Source organism: Natator depressus, chromosome 15 (assembly GCF_965152275.1).
Source record: "Natator depressus isolate rNatDep1 chromosome 15, rNatDep2.hap1, whole genome shotgun sequence".
In the NCBI taxonomy this organism is placed as follows: domain Eukaryota; kingdom Metazoa; phylum Chordata; order Testudines; family Cheloniidae; genus Natator; species Natator depressus.
Genome location: NC_134248.1, coordinates 23,414,850 through 23,433,004, shown reverse-complemented (window position 1 = coordinate 23,433,004; position 18,155 = coordinate 23,414,850). Strand labels below are relative to the sequence as shown.

General features: G+C 40.8%; 1 protein-coding gene across 1 annotated transcript in view; it reads left to right on the top strand.

Moving 5' to 3' along the window:
• Positions 1–18,155, top strand: part of AACS (acetoacetyl-CoA synthetase) — a 59,468-nt gene that overhangs the window by 24,752 nt on the left and 16,561 nt on the right. Inside the window, exons 6-10 of the mRNA XM_074972551.1 lie at positions 6,646–6,760; positions 7,667–7,748; positions 10,993–11,140; positions 14,302–14,382; positions 16,869–16,993. Coding sequence (XP_074828652.1) covers positions 6,646–6,760; positions 7,667–7,748; positions 10,993–11,140; positions 14,302–14,382; positions 16,869–16,993 — 551 coding nt within the window. The remainder of the gene's footprint in view (positions 1–6,645; positions 6,761–7,666; positions 7,749–10,992; positions 11,141–14,301; positions 14,383–16,868; positions 16,994–18,155) is intronic.

The following is an 18,155-nucleotide window of genomic DNA, read 5'->3' as shown; positions in this document are numbered from 1 at the left end:
TCACTTGTGAGCCCCCATCATAGTTGTAGTCTCTAATCTAATTCATCTTTAGCCTGGGCTGCATCCCTGAATACCAGGCTGGCTTTCCGGTAACATAGATGGCACTTCTGATTTTGGCCTTTTGAATTTTGAGGAGCAGAGCCATGTTGAGTCACTATGGATAAGCTTGTGTTGGCAACGGCCTAGCACTTCATCACAAGTCCCGACAGGTAATATAGTAGGTGGGGCTCTCGTGTATATAAAATCATATTGTAAGTATTCAGTTTTTGGGTGGGATCTGTCTATCTTTGCAGAATGAAACTGCTGCATAAAATGACATCAAAGTTCTCGCTTGGCACCTTTGAGCAAGTTGTGACCTACATTTTCTTATTCCCTTGAAGGCATAAACTGTATCTTATGGGATTGGAAACTCTCTAGCACATCATGAGCAGTACTAGATACAAACCACAATGGTAATACAGGAGTATTGAATCCCTGTTCATTCTTACAGGATTTTTAGATTGCAAATGTTATGAAGCAGGGACTGTTGCTTGTTATATTTGTATTGTAGAAATCACAATGGGGACCAACCTGGTTAAGTGATTTAGATGTTACCTCAGTATAAATGGTTAGTAATCATAGAACTGGAAGGGACCTCAAGAGGTCATATAGTCCAGTCTCCTGCTCTCATGGCAGGACTAAGTATTATCTAGACTATCCCTGATAGGTGTTTGTCCAACCTGCTCTCAAAAATCCCCAGTGATGAGATTCCACAACCTCCCTCGGCAATTTATTCCAGTGCTTAACCACTGACAGGAAGGTTTTCCTGATTTCCAACCTAAACTGGCCTTGCTACAATTTAAGCCCATTGCTTTTTGTCCTGTCCTCAGAGGTTAAGAAATATTTTTTTCTCCCTTCTCCTTGTAACAATCTTTTGTGTACTTGAAAACTTATGTCCCCTCTGTCTTCTCTTTGCCAGACTAAACAAACCCAATTTTTTCTATCTTCCCTCATAGGTCATGTTTTCTAGACCATGAATAATTTTTGTTGCTCTTCTCTGGGCTTTCTCCAGTTTGTCCACATCTTTCCTGAAATGTGGCACCCAGAACTGGACACAATACTCCAGTTGAGGCATAATCAGCACGGAGTAGAGCGAAAGAATTACTTCTCGTGTCTTGCATACAATACTCCTGCTAATACATCCCAGAACGATGTTCGCTTTTTTGCGACAGCGTAACACTGACTCCTATTTTAGCTTGTGATCCACTATGACCCCCAGATTCCTTTCCACAGTACTCCTTCATAGGCAGTCACTTCTCGTTTTTTGTAGTGTGCAGCTGATTGTTCCTTCGTAAGTGGAGTACTTTGCATTTGTCTTTATTGAATTTCATCCTATTTACTTCAAACCATTTCTCCAGTTTGTCCAGATGATTTTGAATTTTAATCCTATCCTCCAAAGCACTTGCAACCCCTCCCAGCTTGGTATAGTCAGCAAACCTTATAAGTGTTCTCTCTCTATGCCATTATCTAAATCACTGAAGATATTGAACAGAACTGGACCCAGAATAGCCATCTGCAGAGCCTCAAAAGTATCAAACTGTCATAGTGCCCAATAGGGACTAGAGGGCACCATAATTCCATTTTCTTGCACAAAATATTTTTTTCAGCAATACAATGATTAAAAAAAAAACTCTACACCTTGTAACGACCATTTGTAGAACAGATATTTTCCGCTTGGTCTGAAAGTGACAGTGGAGTATTTTCTTTGCAGTGTGATTTGATCTTTCATCTGGGGAAGATTGTTCATTTTACTTGTTCCACAATGTACAAATGTGTTTCTCTCCATGCTGATGGGCTATTTTCAGTGCCCAGTTTTATTAAGTTTTTGTGATAGGTTTTTTTTAACCAGGCTTAGCCTTGGGATATCTGTACCATCTGTCATAAATATAAAGGGAAGGGCAAACACCTATAAAATCCCTCCTGGCCAGAGGAAAAACCCTTTCGCTTATAAAGGGTTAAGAAGCTAGGATAACCTCGCTGGCACCTGATCAAAATGACCAATGAGGAGACAAGATACTTTCAAAAGCTGGAGGGGAGGAGAAACAAAGGCTCTCTGTCTGGGTGATGCTTTTGCAGGGGACAGAACAGGAATGGAGTCTTAGAACTTAGTAAGTAATCTAGCTAGATATGTGTTAGATTCTGATTCCTTTAAATGGCTGAGAAAATAAGAAGCTGTGCTGAATGGAATGTAGATTCCTGTTTTTGTGTCTTTTTGTAACTTAAGGTTTTGCCTAGAGGGATTCTGTGTTTTGAATCTGATTACCCTGTAAGGTATTTACCATCCTGATTTTACAGAGGTAATTCTCTTTTCCTTTTTCTTCTATTAAAATTCTTCTTTTAAGAATCTGAATGCTTTTTCATTGTTCTTAAGATCCAAGGGTTTGGGTCTGTGGTCACCTATGCAAATTGAGGATTTTTATCAAACCTTCCCCAGGAAAGGGGGTGTAAGGTTTGGGAGGATTTTGGGGGCAAAGATGTTTCCCAACGGGCTCTTTCCCAGTTATATACCTGTTAGACGTTTGGTGGTGGCAGCGATAAAGTCCAAGGGCAAAAGGTAAAATAGTTTGTACCTTGGGGAAGTTTTAACCCAAGCTGGTAAAAGTAAGCTTAGGAGGTTTTCATGCAGGTCCCCACATCTGTACCCTAGAGTTCAGAGGTGGGGAAGGAACCTTGACACCATCAATATCACTTATGCTCCTTCTGTTAGTCAAAGGCTGGGTTGGCTCAAATTCAAATCCAAGTCTGTGGCCTTTTGATAGTCAGAAGTAGCAATATCCGTTTCCACCCAAAGGGTAGATCTTTCTCCTTCCATGTGTTCATGTAACTCCATTAGCACAATTAAAGTTTACACACCTGCATTTTGGGGTGGAACTGTGTGGTTCTGTAACTTGTAGCTTTCAACAATATTTCATATTTAAAGGTAGGGATGTTCTATGAAATTTGGAGGTCATCTTGCATTGCTCAAACAATTTTTTTAAAGGCCCTGCATGTTATAAATCTTCGGCAAACCTGGAAGAAACCTGTTGCCAGAGGCAAATAAACAGAGAACTAAGGGGGTTCTCTCCCGTGTGGAGCCCTTCCCCCTCCTTTCAACACCCTCCGTGGGCCTCCTGTTTGCCTCAGAGGTATATCCACAGGCAAAGGGGACAGTTTGGCCTGTGCATAAGTAGGTGGACCAAAAAAGCGTAAGTTCAGATCTTGCACTGAGAACTCTGTGGACATACCCCTGCAGGCAGCCCCTTGAAGTCAGGAGGCCACCTGCACAGTTCTGAGTGCAAGATCTGAGAATACAAGCCAATCCTAATGCATCTGGGCTTCCTTGAGATTTCATCCCTGCTGAGCTATCTGGTTGGATTGAAGTCCCAGTATTGCCAGTGAAGCAAGTTCCATCTGTTTGTATCCTCCTTGCAGAGGAGGGCTTGCGATGATCTGATCTCATCCTGTCGTGAATCCAGTCTAGCGGGTTCGCATGGCCCCGATAAGATCCCCCAACTTGTAATTGTCTGAGTCTTGGATTTCCTCTTCCCTTCCCCCAACTCCTCCCTCACAGGACATTCCTGGTATTCTGTCAGTCTTCGTTTTTAAACTTTTTTTTTTAAAGCCACTTGTTTAGATGCTATATTCAGCGTGGGGGGCAGCAGTCTTTTGTGTGTGTGTGCGTGCACATGTTACTAGGACACTTGAGCAATTCCCAGAAAACACTGCAAACAAATCGATAAGATGGCAAGCTGATTTGAGACTGTCACCTACTTGGCCGTAAGCGCTTTGGAGAACTACTTTAATGTTGTAATGTAATTAAATCAGCGTGTCTGAGTGTGGGTCTTCTCAACAGTGAATGCTTTAGATAAGCTTCTTGAAAACCTGTGTCATCTCACTGGAGTGAGACTGGGGATTTTTCAACTAACTCAGTATGTTATTTCTGAGGCTAGGACGAGACTCAAAAGGCTTAAATTGCAGCAAGGGTGGTTTAGGTTGGACATTAGGAAAAACTTCCTAACTGTCAGGGTAGTTAAGCACAGGAACAAATTGCCTAGGGAGGTTGGAGGTTTCTAAGAGCAGGTTAGACAGATACCTGTCAGGGATGGTCTAATACTTAGGCCTGTCTTGAGGGCAGGGGACTGGACTAGATGACCTCTCGAGGTCCCTTCCAGTCCTGCGGTTCTATGATTGAATTTATTGAGTTTCACATTTCTCTCCCCTTCTTCCTTTGATGCTTTTCTGTGTACTGTAAATGGCTTTTCTTTAATTGATAGCCCAGAGCGCTGAGTGACTGTTACTAGGATAACTTGTGGAGTCAGACCCGAGTAGAATTTAAAGGAGACAAGGAAGTGCTTATTGTCCAAAGTGCAAGAGGAATGTCTGCAAAACCCAGGAGCAATATCTGAACTAAGGGGGAACTCTCCTCTCTGTTGTGGAGATTTGGCATGAGGACCTCTGCACCACCATAAGCCCTATGATGAGGCTGCGTGGACATTGGAGAGGTTATGGAGGACAGGGTCTCTGCACTCCTTCAGGAGGTTTCATATCAACCCTGATTAGGCCAGCATGGAGAACATACAGAGGGGGAAGAACTACAAGATGCCTGGTTATGATCTTGCTCATATCGGTCCTACATGGGAGTAACTCCATGGACTCACTCCTGTTCATACTGGCCTGAGAGAAGAATCGGGTCAAGTTTATCCTCAACTGTGCAGATCCAATGGCTCAAAATCATCCTTCTGGCCTTGGAATTAATGAATCTGCATAGGGAGAGTTGCTGCTGATTTGCCACAAAGGATGAAATAGGCATACGTGGTCTGTAGTCATGCAGCCGTGCCTGCAGGTTGAGTGGGTGAAGTCTCTTTCCCAAGCAATTACTTTAACTTTATGGAGGAGGAGGAGGGGACTTCCAGTTCACTGCAGTGGTCTATTTAGATTTCTCCTTCAGTTGGTCTGGTCCCAAAGGCTGGTTCTGTGTAGGAGACTTGTAAGCGACTCGTTATTTATTTAGTACAATTTCTTAGTTGCTGTTACCACATTTACTGGGTGTATAAAAGTAATTTGTCTTCCTGGGAAAGTGATTTAAGGAAATTGCTCTAAGTGCAGTATATAAGAAGCCCACAGGAATTCCTAGAAAACTAGTTGTTGCATCTCATTTTGACTAATATGCAGAGGGCTAGGCAGGAAGCAGAAGGGAATGGAGGTGGCTGGCAGAGAATAAACATCCTAGTGAGCTGAGCTGAGGTGAAATTTTTCGGTCAAATAGTTTAATTTGTTGAAAAATGAAGCTTCAGGGTGACTGAAACTATTTGCTCTAATCTGGTAAATGTTTCCTTTTTAAAATTTGGTGGAAAGAAAAATTAGAAAGTTAACATTTCCAAACGTATAGCTACAAATTGTTTCATTTTGAAATTTAGCTTGGTAGGTTTAATTTCTTAGAGTTAAAAAAAAAAAAAAAAAAAAAAAAACTCAAAGGAAAAACTGAGGGGTGGGGGTGAAGGAAGGGACCATTGTTTTGAACAAAAATATTTGTTTGACCCCAAATTAATCTTTTGGGTCAGTCACTAAACTGAAAAATCAATTACTCTCTCAGCTCTACTGGTGAGGTCTCTGGCTTTGCAGTGTTTTGGGAGATTCTTTTCCTGTGGCCAACTCTGTCAATTTTACAATGCTTAATATTTCAATTAACATAGCTAGAGAGGAAGATGCTGTCTGCGATATGTTTTTATTAATAGGATTTGGTCCTTGTTTATAAAAGCCCCATTTCAGGAATGTTTTAGCATGTGGTGTAAATCCACCAAATGCCAAGAGGGCTTATCACTCAGATGTGAGTATAGTTCTGGTTCATTATTGAAAACAGAGGCCAGTTAACTGGAGAATAAGAGCTGAATGTTTAGTATTTGTGCCCTAGGGGAGAAGACGCTCGAAGAACTGCATTAACCTTTTTTTTTTTTTTTTTTTTTTTTTTTGCAATGCCTAATCGTGTTAATCAAGTTAGTGTTTCCTTTACTAACCTTCATTAGCAGAATAAATGGTTTCAAATTGATGTGGCCTTTCTATTGGATGCATTTTATATATATTTATATATATATTATTTTAAATGCTGAAATGTTTTTGGTTTCTTAGACAAATAAGTTATTTTGCTGCAGTGGCTTCAGGCCTGATTTACAAAGATATTTAGATGCCTTATGATGCAGATAGGGGCCTGGTGCTAGGTAGGTACAAATCTCCCTTACAATCAATTGTCATAAAGTGCCTAACCCACGCTAGGCATATTTGCTCCTAGTTCCATCATTAGGCACCTAAATACTTTTGTAAATCTGACCCTACAACTTATAGTGTTACTATGGTATTCTGGGTAATCTGTCTAGGACACAGTAGTACTTTTTGGTATAGGCATTGGGATTATAAAACAGATTGGTGCTCTCACACTCACTGTTCCGTTTTCTCCATCCACCCCCAACATTTTAAGGAAGTGATTGGTCTCTAACATTATCTCTGTACTCTGCCGTGCCTGTTCTCTTCTTGACGTTTTGTGACATGGCTTGGACTTAGCAACCAGTGGCTTTTTCCCCTTTGCAGTGGTGTTTGTGATTGTATTTCTTGTCCTTTCCCTTTTCTCCACAGGGCGTACTGGACAGGTTTTCCCAAATTCAGCCCAAGCTGATCTTCTCTGTTGAGGCTGTCGTATACAATGGCAAAGAACATAACCACATGGAAAAACTGCATAATGTAGTAAAAGGTATTTCACTTCATACCATGTTATCTCGCATAGAGTTGTGGGAAACTTCAAAGCTGTTTATAAGTGATGAGGAAATCAAATCTTATTTAGGCAAAACTATTTAGCCTTTTGGATTTTTTTTTTTTTCAAATTAAAACAGCAACTATATAAGAGTCCTTATTTTCCGCTTGATGAGAATAATTCACATGGTGGAATTCCTGCAGGGTTAGAGGGAAAGGGCATATTGCTGAGCTGACTTCTCCCTCCCACCACTTCTTCCTGGCTCACTTACATGGGATTGGGCCTTTCTCCACTCAAAGAAGCAGAGAGAGCATGGAACATTTTGAGGAAAAATGCTGTATGTGCTTCTGCTGAACAGATGGAGGCAGTGTTTGCTAGTGAATATAGCGCTTGGACTTGATTCTATTCCCATCTCGGCTACTCGCCTGCAGGTTGACCTTGGGAAAGTCACTTTACCTCTCTGTGCTTCAGGTTCCCCATCTGTAAAATGGGATAATGGTACTGGCTTTTTGTTAAAGCATGTTGAGATCTCCTGATGAACAATGGTCTATAAGAGCTTGGTTTTGCTATTCATGTGGCCGAATTCAGCTCTCATGTATGCTCATGAAACCTGTGATGCACCAAGGTAGTGTGGATTTTTCTAATAGAAAAACTTGGCCCTTGGGACTGGTTCTAGTCCTCCCATTGTTGTTACACTGTATTTACATCCAAGTTTCAATCGCTTGCTGCTGGTGCTGTTTGACGTTGTCAGTGACAAACAGAAAGATGGGAGTTGGGAAAAGCTTGAATTGTTTCCATTACTTGTACGTACATTACACAAACTAACCAAACAGAGAAGAGGCCTTTTGTTTATGTAACTGGAAATAAGTGAATAATGGTTTTTGTACTCCATTTTTTTTCCCCTAGGACTCCCAGATTTAAGAAAAGTGGTGGTGATTCCATATGTTTCGTCGCGAGAAGTGATAGATATTTCTAAAATACCAAACAGGTAATGGGACAAAATCAGCCTTTGGGCATGTGCTCTGTCTGTCAGAACTAGAGATGAGATGGGATGGACGTGGAACCCTACACGATTTTTCTCACTAGTGTGTTCCTGAATGTTGGGAAATGTTAGTATTTGCCTGTGAGTTTAGTTACAAACTTCATGTTAAGGGCCCAACTTCATCTCATCTGGGAAGAACCTGTAAGGATCAGGCTCCTGTTACGTACAAGGATCCTCAGACATCCAGCAATACAAATCTCATGGAGAAAAGAATGGACACTTGACATAGCACAAGAAGCTCTTCTCTTAGATCTGTTTCAGAGTAACAGCCGTGTTAGTCTGTATTCGCAAAAAGAAAAGGAGTACTTGTGGCACCTTAGAGACTAACCAATTTATTTGAGCATAAGCTTTCGTGAGCTACAGCTCACTTCATCGGATGCATACTGTGGAAAGTGTAGAAGATTTTTTTATACACACAAAGCATGAAAAAATACCTCCCCCCACCCCACTCTCCTGTTGGTAATAGCTTATCTAAAGTGACCACTCTCCTTACAATGTGTATGATAATCAAGGTGGGCCATTTCCAGCACAAATCCAGGGTTTAAGAAGAACGTCTGGGGGGAGGGGGAGGTTAGGAAAAAACAAGGGGAAATAGGTTACCTTGCATAATGACTTAGCCACTCCCAGTCTCTATTCAAGCCTAAGTTAATTGTATCCAATTTGCAAATGAATTCCAATTCAACAGTTTCTCGCTGGAGTCTGGATTTGAAGTTTTTTTTTGTTGAAGAATTGCAACTTTCATGTCTGTAATTGCGTGACCAGAGAGATTGAAGTGTTCTCCGACTGGTTTATGAATATTATAATTCTTGACATCTGATTTGTGTCCATTTATTCTTTTACGTAGAGACTGTCCAGTTTGACCAATGTACATGGCAGAGGGGCATTGCTGGCACATGATGGCATATATCACATTGGTGGATGTGCAGGTGAACGAGCCTCTGATAGTGTGGCTGATGTTGTTAGGCCCTGTGATGGTGTCCGCTGAATAGATATGTGGGCACAGTTGGCAACGGGCTTTGTTGCAAGGATAGGTTCCTGGGTTAGTGGTTCTGTTGTGTGGTATGTGGTTGCTTAAATCTGTGGGATAATCTTGACCAGACACTGAAGAAACCATGTTTTTATAGCTTTTTTTTTTTTCTTCAGTTGGTTAGCTTTTTAAGCTTCTCTCCATTTTAACTTGTTCTTCTGTATTTAGCACATAATTTAGGATCTGACCATGCAGCTCTTACGCGAGCAGTTTTATTGGATCAGAGCTGTTCTCACTCCAATAAGTCGGTGGAATCATTGCTCTCACTTACACCTTTGTAAATCCAGGGAGTTTAGCCCATTGACTTTATTGGAATGATTCTTGAGGTTTTTGGGCTTTAGGATCAGGCTTGGAAGTTGACTTAGACTGATCAGGGTTTTTTAACTTTCTAGTTCATTTCATTTTGTGTTGCATGCTCTAGTATAGTGATGGTGTGCTTACGTTTCTAGCATTGCTTAAGGATGCTGCAGTACTCCAAAAGAAAACGTGTCTTGGGTTTACAAAATAAGGTTTTTTTTTTTTGTTTGTTTTAACTGTCCATTCAGCAGAATTTTTTCAGAAACTTGTGACAGAATAATGGGAAGGAATGGGAAGGTGGGGGCGGTGGAGCAAGAATACTTTTGTCAAACAAGTAAAAATGTTGTTTACTTCAGTAAACTTTTTGCTTATATTAGAGAAACCCCACTACTGATGAGCATGAAGCTAAATGAGCAATTGATCTGCTTTCTTTCATTACAACACTTCTCTCTCTCTCTCTCTCTCTCTCTCTCTCTCTCTCTCTCCTTCTTCCCCTCCCCCCCCATTAGTATTGACCCAGCAAGAAATCTCTCCACAAAGAAAGATGGAATTAGGTTGCTTACAAAATGAATGTACTTTTCAGCTTGTTAATACTAGATTTATCACTGCTGTCTCAGTCTCGGTTCTTCCCCCAACATGCATTTGTAGTATCTTTTACTCAGTCATATTTCACGTTTTGTCTAAGCAATAATTGATATAAAACAGGAGCATCCAGTAAAATTACATTATCCACTTCATTTAGCTTTATACAAAGCAACAAGCTACCCTCGTTAGCCTTCTGAATTTTGCTTTCCATTGCTATTTACTACTTGATTGTTGGGTCCTGCAGATAAACTTGAACATGAAAAGTGTGGTGAGACTTTTATAAAAGCAACAAAATGACAACTATTGAGTTTGATATATTGATCATCTTAAAGAAAATGTTTGCTCTGTGAAATATCCTATTAGCACATTTCTATAAATGAGATCTGGTATAACGAGGAGAGGAAAGCATGCTCCAAAATCGAGCAGTGAACAATTTAAATAACAATTAGAGGTAGGTTGGCTGGTTTATTTACTGTTCAGAGTTAGGTTACTCAGATACCTTTTGATACTGCTAATGTTCCAAACTGTGCAGTAAGCGTCCGATTCTGTCACTCCAGAACAATTTCATTGTAATTGATACTACAAGCCAAAAGTACATTCACAGCTGAATCAAGGGCCAGCATAGCTCCCTTCTGACGGTCATAACAGCCATTCTGTCTGCACTGCAACCTGGACCCACATTGTAACTGTTATAATGTAATATTTCCCTTGAGGGCCTGATCCTTTATTCCAAGCCAGGCCTCAAAGATTTTTCTCAGGCCTGAGTATCTATCTTAAGGCCTGTCTACACGGTGAGTTACTGTGTGGCAAGGCAGGGTTTGTTCTACAATGTCCCAGATTGCTGCACAGTAACATTCCATCTGGACTCAGCTACAGCACAGGGAGGTCATGGCTTAGTGTGCTACTTGAAAGTATAGTAGACTAATTTGCACTCTGCTGGTTGTATGATAGGGGCTATACAAGTACCTACCTGCTACCTCTGCCTCTCTGTATGGGGCTTTTAAGGCTGGCAACTGTTCATATGTGCAAATTTGTAGGCCTGTTCTTAAAATATAGCCGTTAATGTCTTATTCTTAAACATTTTGTTGACATTTCATTTTAAAGAAAATCCCCAAAGGCCTGAAAAGCCAAAAGAAGGGTTACATATACAGGCTGGATTATTTTAAGAGTGCTCTTGGGTCTGAAAATGATCGTATAGATGTCTGTGGTTGAGTAGCAGTTAGTTTTGTTTTTAAAGTTGAAGTAGTTTTAAGTAGTTGCTTTTCCCTCTCTTTTGTACAGTGTCTTTCTAGAAGATTTCCTGGCTACTGGGAAAGGAGACCAGGCCCCCCAGCTGGAGTTCGAACAGCTGCCCTTCAGTCATCCTCTCTTTATCATGTATTCATCTGGCACAACAGGAGCACCAAAATGCATGGTTCATTCAGCAGGGGTACGTCTTCCCCCCTGGGGCTGCAATGTCGCACTGTCTATTTATAATCATCAGAGCTCTTTTTTGTTTTTTTGGGGCGAGGGGGGGGGGAGAAGAGTGTATGTGGTGATGTAAGATACTGATTGTTTCCAAGGGGGGCCTGGTTGGCTCAGTGGATTTTGATAACTATGTGAAACCTTTCACCTTTAGGTCCATAGCTGAAAGAGATGGGTCAATAAGGACCAAAGTCCTTACTATCTGGAGCTTGTTCTGGTGGTTCATGACACTTCCCAGTGGACAAGTATCTGTCACGCAACCACAGCTGGCACAACTGATGTCCTTGCTGGAGAGACGAACGACTGAATGAACCTTGACAACTGTGGTTGTCTCTGACATTCACAGAGATGACATGGGGAAGTTTGCAACCCCCGTGCTGGGCTTTTGTGACTAGAAGAATTCTGCCACTTGAGCTGTTAATCCAAAACCATCTCCATCAGTAAATTCACTTAAGGCTTGTCTACATTTAAAACACTCCAGCAGCATAGCAGAATTTTTCTGTTGACCTAGTGCTGTCTACTCTGGAGGGTTAGGTCAACTTAACTCACTGCGCAGTGGTGTGGATTTGCCACACCCCTGAGTGGTGATGTTAAATCAACCTAATATTCTGGTGTAGACCAGACCTTTTTGTGACAGTTGGGTAGCTGTTGGTAGCTGCTCTGGATTCAGAATGTTAGGAAAAGCACTTGTGAAGACAGGTTAGTGAGCAGAGAGGGTAGTGAAAGGTGTGTGATAAATACAGTTGACCAGCTAGATTAAAATACACCGAGAGAGAGAAGACAAAGGGAAGGGGATTTTCCCCTCTTCAAAGTTCTGTTCATCACCGGATAATTTACACAGCTGCTTAGCTTGCCCTTGAATCCTACCCTTCCTCTTCTTCTGCCTCATCCTCCCGACTTGGTTGGAGCCACACAGTGGTGCTGATACAGCTAAAGTTTAGTTTCAATAATCAAAAATACAAGAGGAGATGAAATGACAGCAAAAGTGTAGTAAATAACGTTGATCACAGTGGATTTAAAATAGCTTGATTATCCCCTGGATCTTTTTACAGGAAACGTTTTTCCCTTGTAATCTTAACTTCATATACCTTACTGTGTGCAATGTGGGAAACGCGTATGTTTCCTCTGCAAGTTTGTTGTGGTGTATATTTAAATGATAGCCATAAATAATTTAAAGGAAGACAAACCTTTAAAATGTATTATCCTGCAGGCAGAAGTAAGGGTAGGTGGGGGTGTGTGTGTGTTTAAATATATGTAACTTTTTTGTTTTCGGAAGCAAAGCTCTAGTGTATTAATGGTCTAAAGAGAAACATGTGGAGGTTGTTGTAGGGTTTTTGTTTCATTTCTCTAAGAAATGATTCAGCAACTTGTTTTTATTTTCGTTTTATTTTTTAATTCCTAAATCATAGAAAAGTCCCCAATTCTAATCTCCCTTTACACTGATTTCACACCTTGGCAGTTACGCCTGATTTATACCCATGTAAGCAAATGGAGAATTGGGTTCTTCAGCTAGAATCCAAGACACAAAGGGGTAGATTCTCTTCTCTCCCCCCCACCCCCCAAAACAAAAGCCAAAAAAGAGCTCAGCAGTCTTCTGCTCTGAACTGGTTTACACTCCATTTTCTCCATAGTAGTAGTTCATAGTTTGTGGGTGGATTTCTTTAGAAATTTTGTTACTATTTCAGACCCTGAGAATCCAAAAGTGTAAATTGGGAAGAAGAGAGGCAACAAACATTTAATTGAATTTGATTCAATGGGGGTATAGTCTCAATTTCTACAGGACTGTAACTATAAGGGTACCATTAAAAATCCTGCTCCTGCAAAGATTTAAGCCTGCATTTCACTTGCACACTGTGAACACTCCCGTTAAACGTGTGCATAAGTCTTGTGCAAGATTGCTTCTCAGTTACTCGTTGTGGTATGGCAAAGCCATGAATTCTATGTTTAAAATGCAGGTTGTAGAAAGTAGTCTGTTGCTAGATGGCAGCATTGTGACATCTTAGTGCACTGGAGCATTAGCAGGTAAAATCCAGACGTGGCTCCTCTGAGATGCTAAGGAAAAATTGGATTTGCTTGTGTATATTTTTTTTATTCCTTTCCATCCCTTAAAGCATGTGCAATTTACATTAGTTTTTTGTTTTAAATTTTTATCTATAATGGATTTTCTTTCAACATATATTTTGCTTGATTCATGTGAAGTCCCTAATAGCTCCCCCATGAGCACTTCCAAAAATGCAAAGCACAGCTTTTGTTTTTAAATCAACCATTTTAATGTGTCACTGTAGTAAAGTGACACAAGGAAGCAGTTTATACATTCATTGATCCTGGAAAGTCCGTCTTGAATGATGATCCAAGAAGCGTTTTAGCTACATTTTCAACAACAGAGAAAAGTGAGTAATAGCGTAGTTCAGTGCATTGTCATGTGCCAGTGGAATTTTCCATGCTGCTAGCCACATGAATGCTTAGGAGGTCGTCTACATAGTTCTGTCTGCAGTCTCCAAAGAATTAAAATTTTGAGATAGCTTGAGCTACTGTTGTGACCTAGTATATGACGTGAATGCTTTGTGCCATGACGCCTAAGTCCAGAACAACTTTGGGTCCCTCACTCCTTCCGGTCAGCTGGGTGTATTGTGAGTGTGAAACTATGTCAAAGGGCTTGTTCACTTGGGGAAATGGATCTGCAGAACTAGAGTGATATATTACTGTACTGCTATAGTTCTCTTGGTCAATTTCCCCATGTAGGCAAATCCTTATGGGCTACATAGGGTGCTGCACTACCCTAGTGGCTGGCTATGGAGTGATGCTGCAGTTTGTAGTAAACAACGTGCTCCCTTTGTTGTAGGTTAAGTGCAGACACTGCTGAGATCTAGTGAAGGAGGATGGAAAGTTACATGAAAGGGGAGTGGAGAATGCTATCCATGCTGATGTGGATAGGTCTGGGAGTTGCTGCCTGTTTGTTTCTTTTTTACTTTGAAAGATGGTGGAATTCAATACCTGTCTGTAACCTTGAAATACTCATTGTTGAGGGCCGTGCAGCATTAGGAGTCTGAAAAGTATATTTGGCCACCAGATCTTTGCTTTTTATTTACATAAACTTATTTTTCCCTTCACTCTTTTATTTTTCAGGGCACACTAATTCAGCACCTGAAGGAGCATATTCTTCATGGCAACACGACTAGCAATGACGTTGTTATGTACTATACAACGGCAAGTGGGGCTTATGACATTTATAAAACTTTAAAAAAAAAAAAAAAGTTTTAAGCTTATTGCCGTAATGACCTCCTCAGGCGCATCTTCAAAGCGTCTGCATCATGTGGGGAACTGGACATGTTGGAAATGAGTGACAATTTTACCCTGTTCATCTTGGTGGAATGGCAAGAATTTGTGCATCCCTGGGAGCCTGGTGGAGGGGGTATCTAAAAGGCTGTGAACCTTCATGGTTGGGGCATGAGCCAACCTCTGTCACCCCCACTTGGGAACCCCATAAGTGCACTGGGATTCTTTGCACCTTCCTTTGAGACACCTGGTTCTGGCCACTGTCAGATGTGAGAGTGGGCCAGATGGCCCACTGGTCTTCTCCATTGTGGAAATGCCCATGTTCTGAATGAGTGATTTCTAATAATATAAAGGGAAGAAAATAGAATGGCTGTTTTGTGACTCCTTGGAGTTCAACCGTCCTTATTTGGTGCTAGTGTAGTCAACACAGTGCAACTTAGGTTTAACAGTGACTTATTTTTAAGAAAATAAAAGCTTAAAAAGATTGTTTTGGGGCTTTTCAAACATTTTAAATATTATCCTAACACTGTCCTACTACTGTGATGCTCTCCATGCTCCCAACAGTCATTTATATTCTGTTGAGGAAGGTGTAAATTCATCTCTGTGGAAGTTTGTTTATATCATGTTGGGGCAGTAGCAAGGTAGAAGGTATTGTACATGGTATGAAAGGAGTTTCTGCTTGGCTAGCCTGTCTTTCCCTGGTGAGCTCCTGTATAAACTTGTGACATAACAGCTAATCTACATTGCCTCCACTGAGGAGCCTGGTTATTTTTCCCCCATCGTTGTTTAGGCTTGTACCTCAATGGCAAATCAGATAATGCAAGTAGAGGTGATCAGCAGAGGTGTGCATAAACTCAGATCTTTATTATAAACTCTTAGGCTGTAGCAGTTTGAGGCTGGAAAAATTTGAGAGATGTGGGAAAACTAATTATGCTTAGTTTGTAAGAGTCCTGCTGAAGGTCAGAACAGAGGCTGCTATGGCCCTTGACATAAATTAGAGCAACCCCTACTTCTTCCAGGCTGCTCTGAAAAAGCAATCTCCAATGCTTAGTGCTATGAACACACTCCTAGTGTGACTTGTCTGCTGGAGCTTGCAGTGGAGTTGGGCAAGAAGGGGAGGGATAGCTCAGCAGTTTGAGCATTGGCCTGCTAAACCCAGGGTTGTGAGTTCAATCCTTGAGGGGGGCCATTTAGGGATTGGGGCAAAAATTGGGGATTGGTCCTGCTTTGAGCAGGGGGTTGGACTAGCTGACCTCCTGAGGTCCCTTCCAATCCTGATATTCTATGATTCTAAGTAAGACCACTTACAGATGCCTTACATGGCCCAGGCACTGGGGAGATTTTCCTGGCTAGCTGCAGGCCCCCATATGCCAACAAAGTGACATGTATGGGTGGAGGGAGGGAAGAATCCTTTTTTCCCCCAAGTGTTTTTTAGCACAGGCACTGTACCTGCATTCTGCAAGGAGATGCGTACATACAGTGAACACTGGAACTTTCATAATTTCTGATTAAAAGTTTTTTTTTTTTTAAAATGTCGACGTATTGCATTGGCATATGATGGGATTCAGTGTAAAGCAGCAATGGAGTGTCATAAAATACACACTAGATACTACAAACCATGTCCGAATTGGTGTTTTAGTTCTCTCAAATACCTGCTGTCACTTGTATCCTGTGAAGTATTTTGGGCTAAATACCAAATCAAGTACCACCTGAAATATTTGTGAAAGTTGCTACACAAAATAAAACTATTATGTTTTTGGTCTATAATTACCAGGTAAGTCTAATACCCTACAATCATTGTAATTTGGGATAAGTACATGGGACTCTGCTATTCCTTGTATGATGGATTCTCCATCTCTTGATGTCTTCAGATCAGGACAGGATGCTGTTCTGGTACATGCGCTTTATTTGCGTGCAGGTTACTGGGCTCAGTACAGGAGCAACCGGATGAAACTCTCTGGCCTGTGTGTTAGGCAGGCAGACTGAGTGATCTAATGGTCCCTTCTGGCCTTAAACCTATGAATATATTATCGGGGTAATTTAAAACCAACATACACATTTTGCGGCCCTACATTAATTCCATGAGTCTTCTCTCCCACCCCCCCCCCCATTTTATTTTATTTGAAGGCCTGAAATAAGGTTACTAAAGTGGGGGCCAGGTTCTGAGTCGGCTACAACAAGTGTAAATCTTGATAGCTTCGCTGGAGTTACCCAGGATTTACGGTGATAACAGTTGAAACTGGTCCATGGGTTCTGATAAATTTACTCTAACAGTAAACAAATGTAATGCAGTGGTATTCTCAAGTAACATTGAGAGACTGAATTCACAGGTCAATAAATAGTTGGGAGAGACGTCTCCCTCCAAATATGTGCGCTCACAAAGATAGAAACTAACATGGGAGTCTTGTTTGTTCTAGACTGGCTGGATGATGTGGAATTGGTTAGTGTCTGCGCTTGCTGCAGGAGCTTCAGTGGTCTTATATGATGGATCTCCTCTTGTTCCATCACCCAATGTGCTCTGGGATTTGGTTGACCGACTGGGGTAGGTAAACAAGATGTTGAAGTGAACTATAGAACTTCTTCTCAATTTAAGTCCTAGAAATTGCTGTCTTCACTCGTTAGTCTGTTACTAATCCCACATAAAAACAGCTTCAATAGAGGCTCTTTGCTTGGTCTGAAGCCAACGTATAGGGTGGCATAGTTTTTAAACTTTGGCTTAATTTAGGATAAACTCTTTAAATCTTAGACTGAAGTGGTCTTTTTTAGAGGGAGTGAAAGACAAAGGGTTGAATGGTGTGTTTTAGAATTCATTCAGGCATTTTGATTCCATGTAAATAATGTCAGTTCAACAGTCAGTTTTAAGAGCAGCCTTTTCAAAAGGCAGTAATTGGGAACAGTCTAAAGAGTAATTTCTCAGTGCATTCAGAATTAGTGAAACAAGAATCCTTTATTTCAGACTACTCAGCATAAACCTGAGTATGGTGCTTGATAGAATTTGAAAGCCTTAAATTGACTGGGGCCATTCAGCAGGGCTACCTGTATTTTCATACTTTGCTTTCTAATCTGTTTCGTTCTTTGTCAAGCAATTTATTAGTTGTCGTCTTATATACCCGTGTGAACATAATGCAGTGCCGGGTGCCCTCTACTGGTGCATAAAGAAATAGCAAAATTGAAACTAAAGCAGCTTTAAGGCCTTTCATGATATTTGACCTTTGTGCACACTGGACAGAGCATTGATTTTTATAACTCTACCATTTTGGAAACTGGAGGTAAACTGCAGATCTTTACATTTTTACCATTTAAATACTCAATATTTTTAAATTACTTAATGCTCAGGTTTAATGCATTTATGGTGGAAAGTGGATGCAGTGCATGTCACCTAACTATTGCCAATTAATAATTAAAATGCAGCTTTGCCTTTCATGCTACGCAATATTTAACGATTGACATTTTGGTGCTGGCTATTATAATTAAAGGTTACATCTTAGTGAAATTGTTTCTAGTGGAAGGTTAATAAAATCTGTTGAAATTTAGAGGGATTCAAGAGCAGAACCAGTGGGGTAAAAAGTTAGTCTAGAAATAGAACAGATTATTTCTGAGCATCATCAGGGTATGTGGAAGGTAAACGAAAGTAGTTCAAGCATGTATGCAGGTCTAATATTTTAATTGATTGCTAAAAGCATTAGCCAGCTGTATGCTAGCCT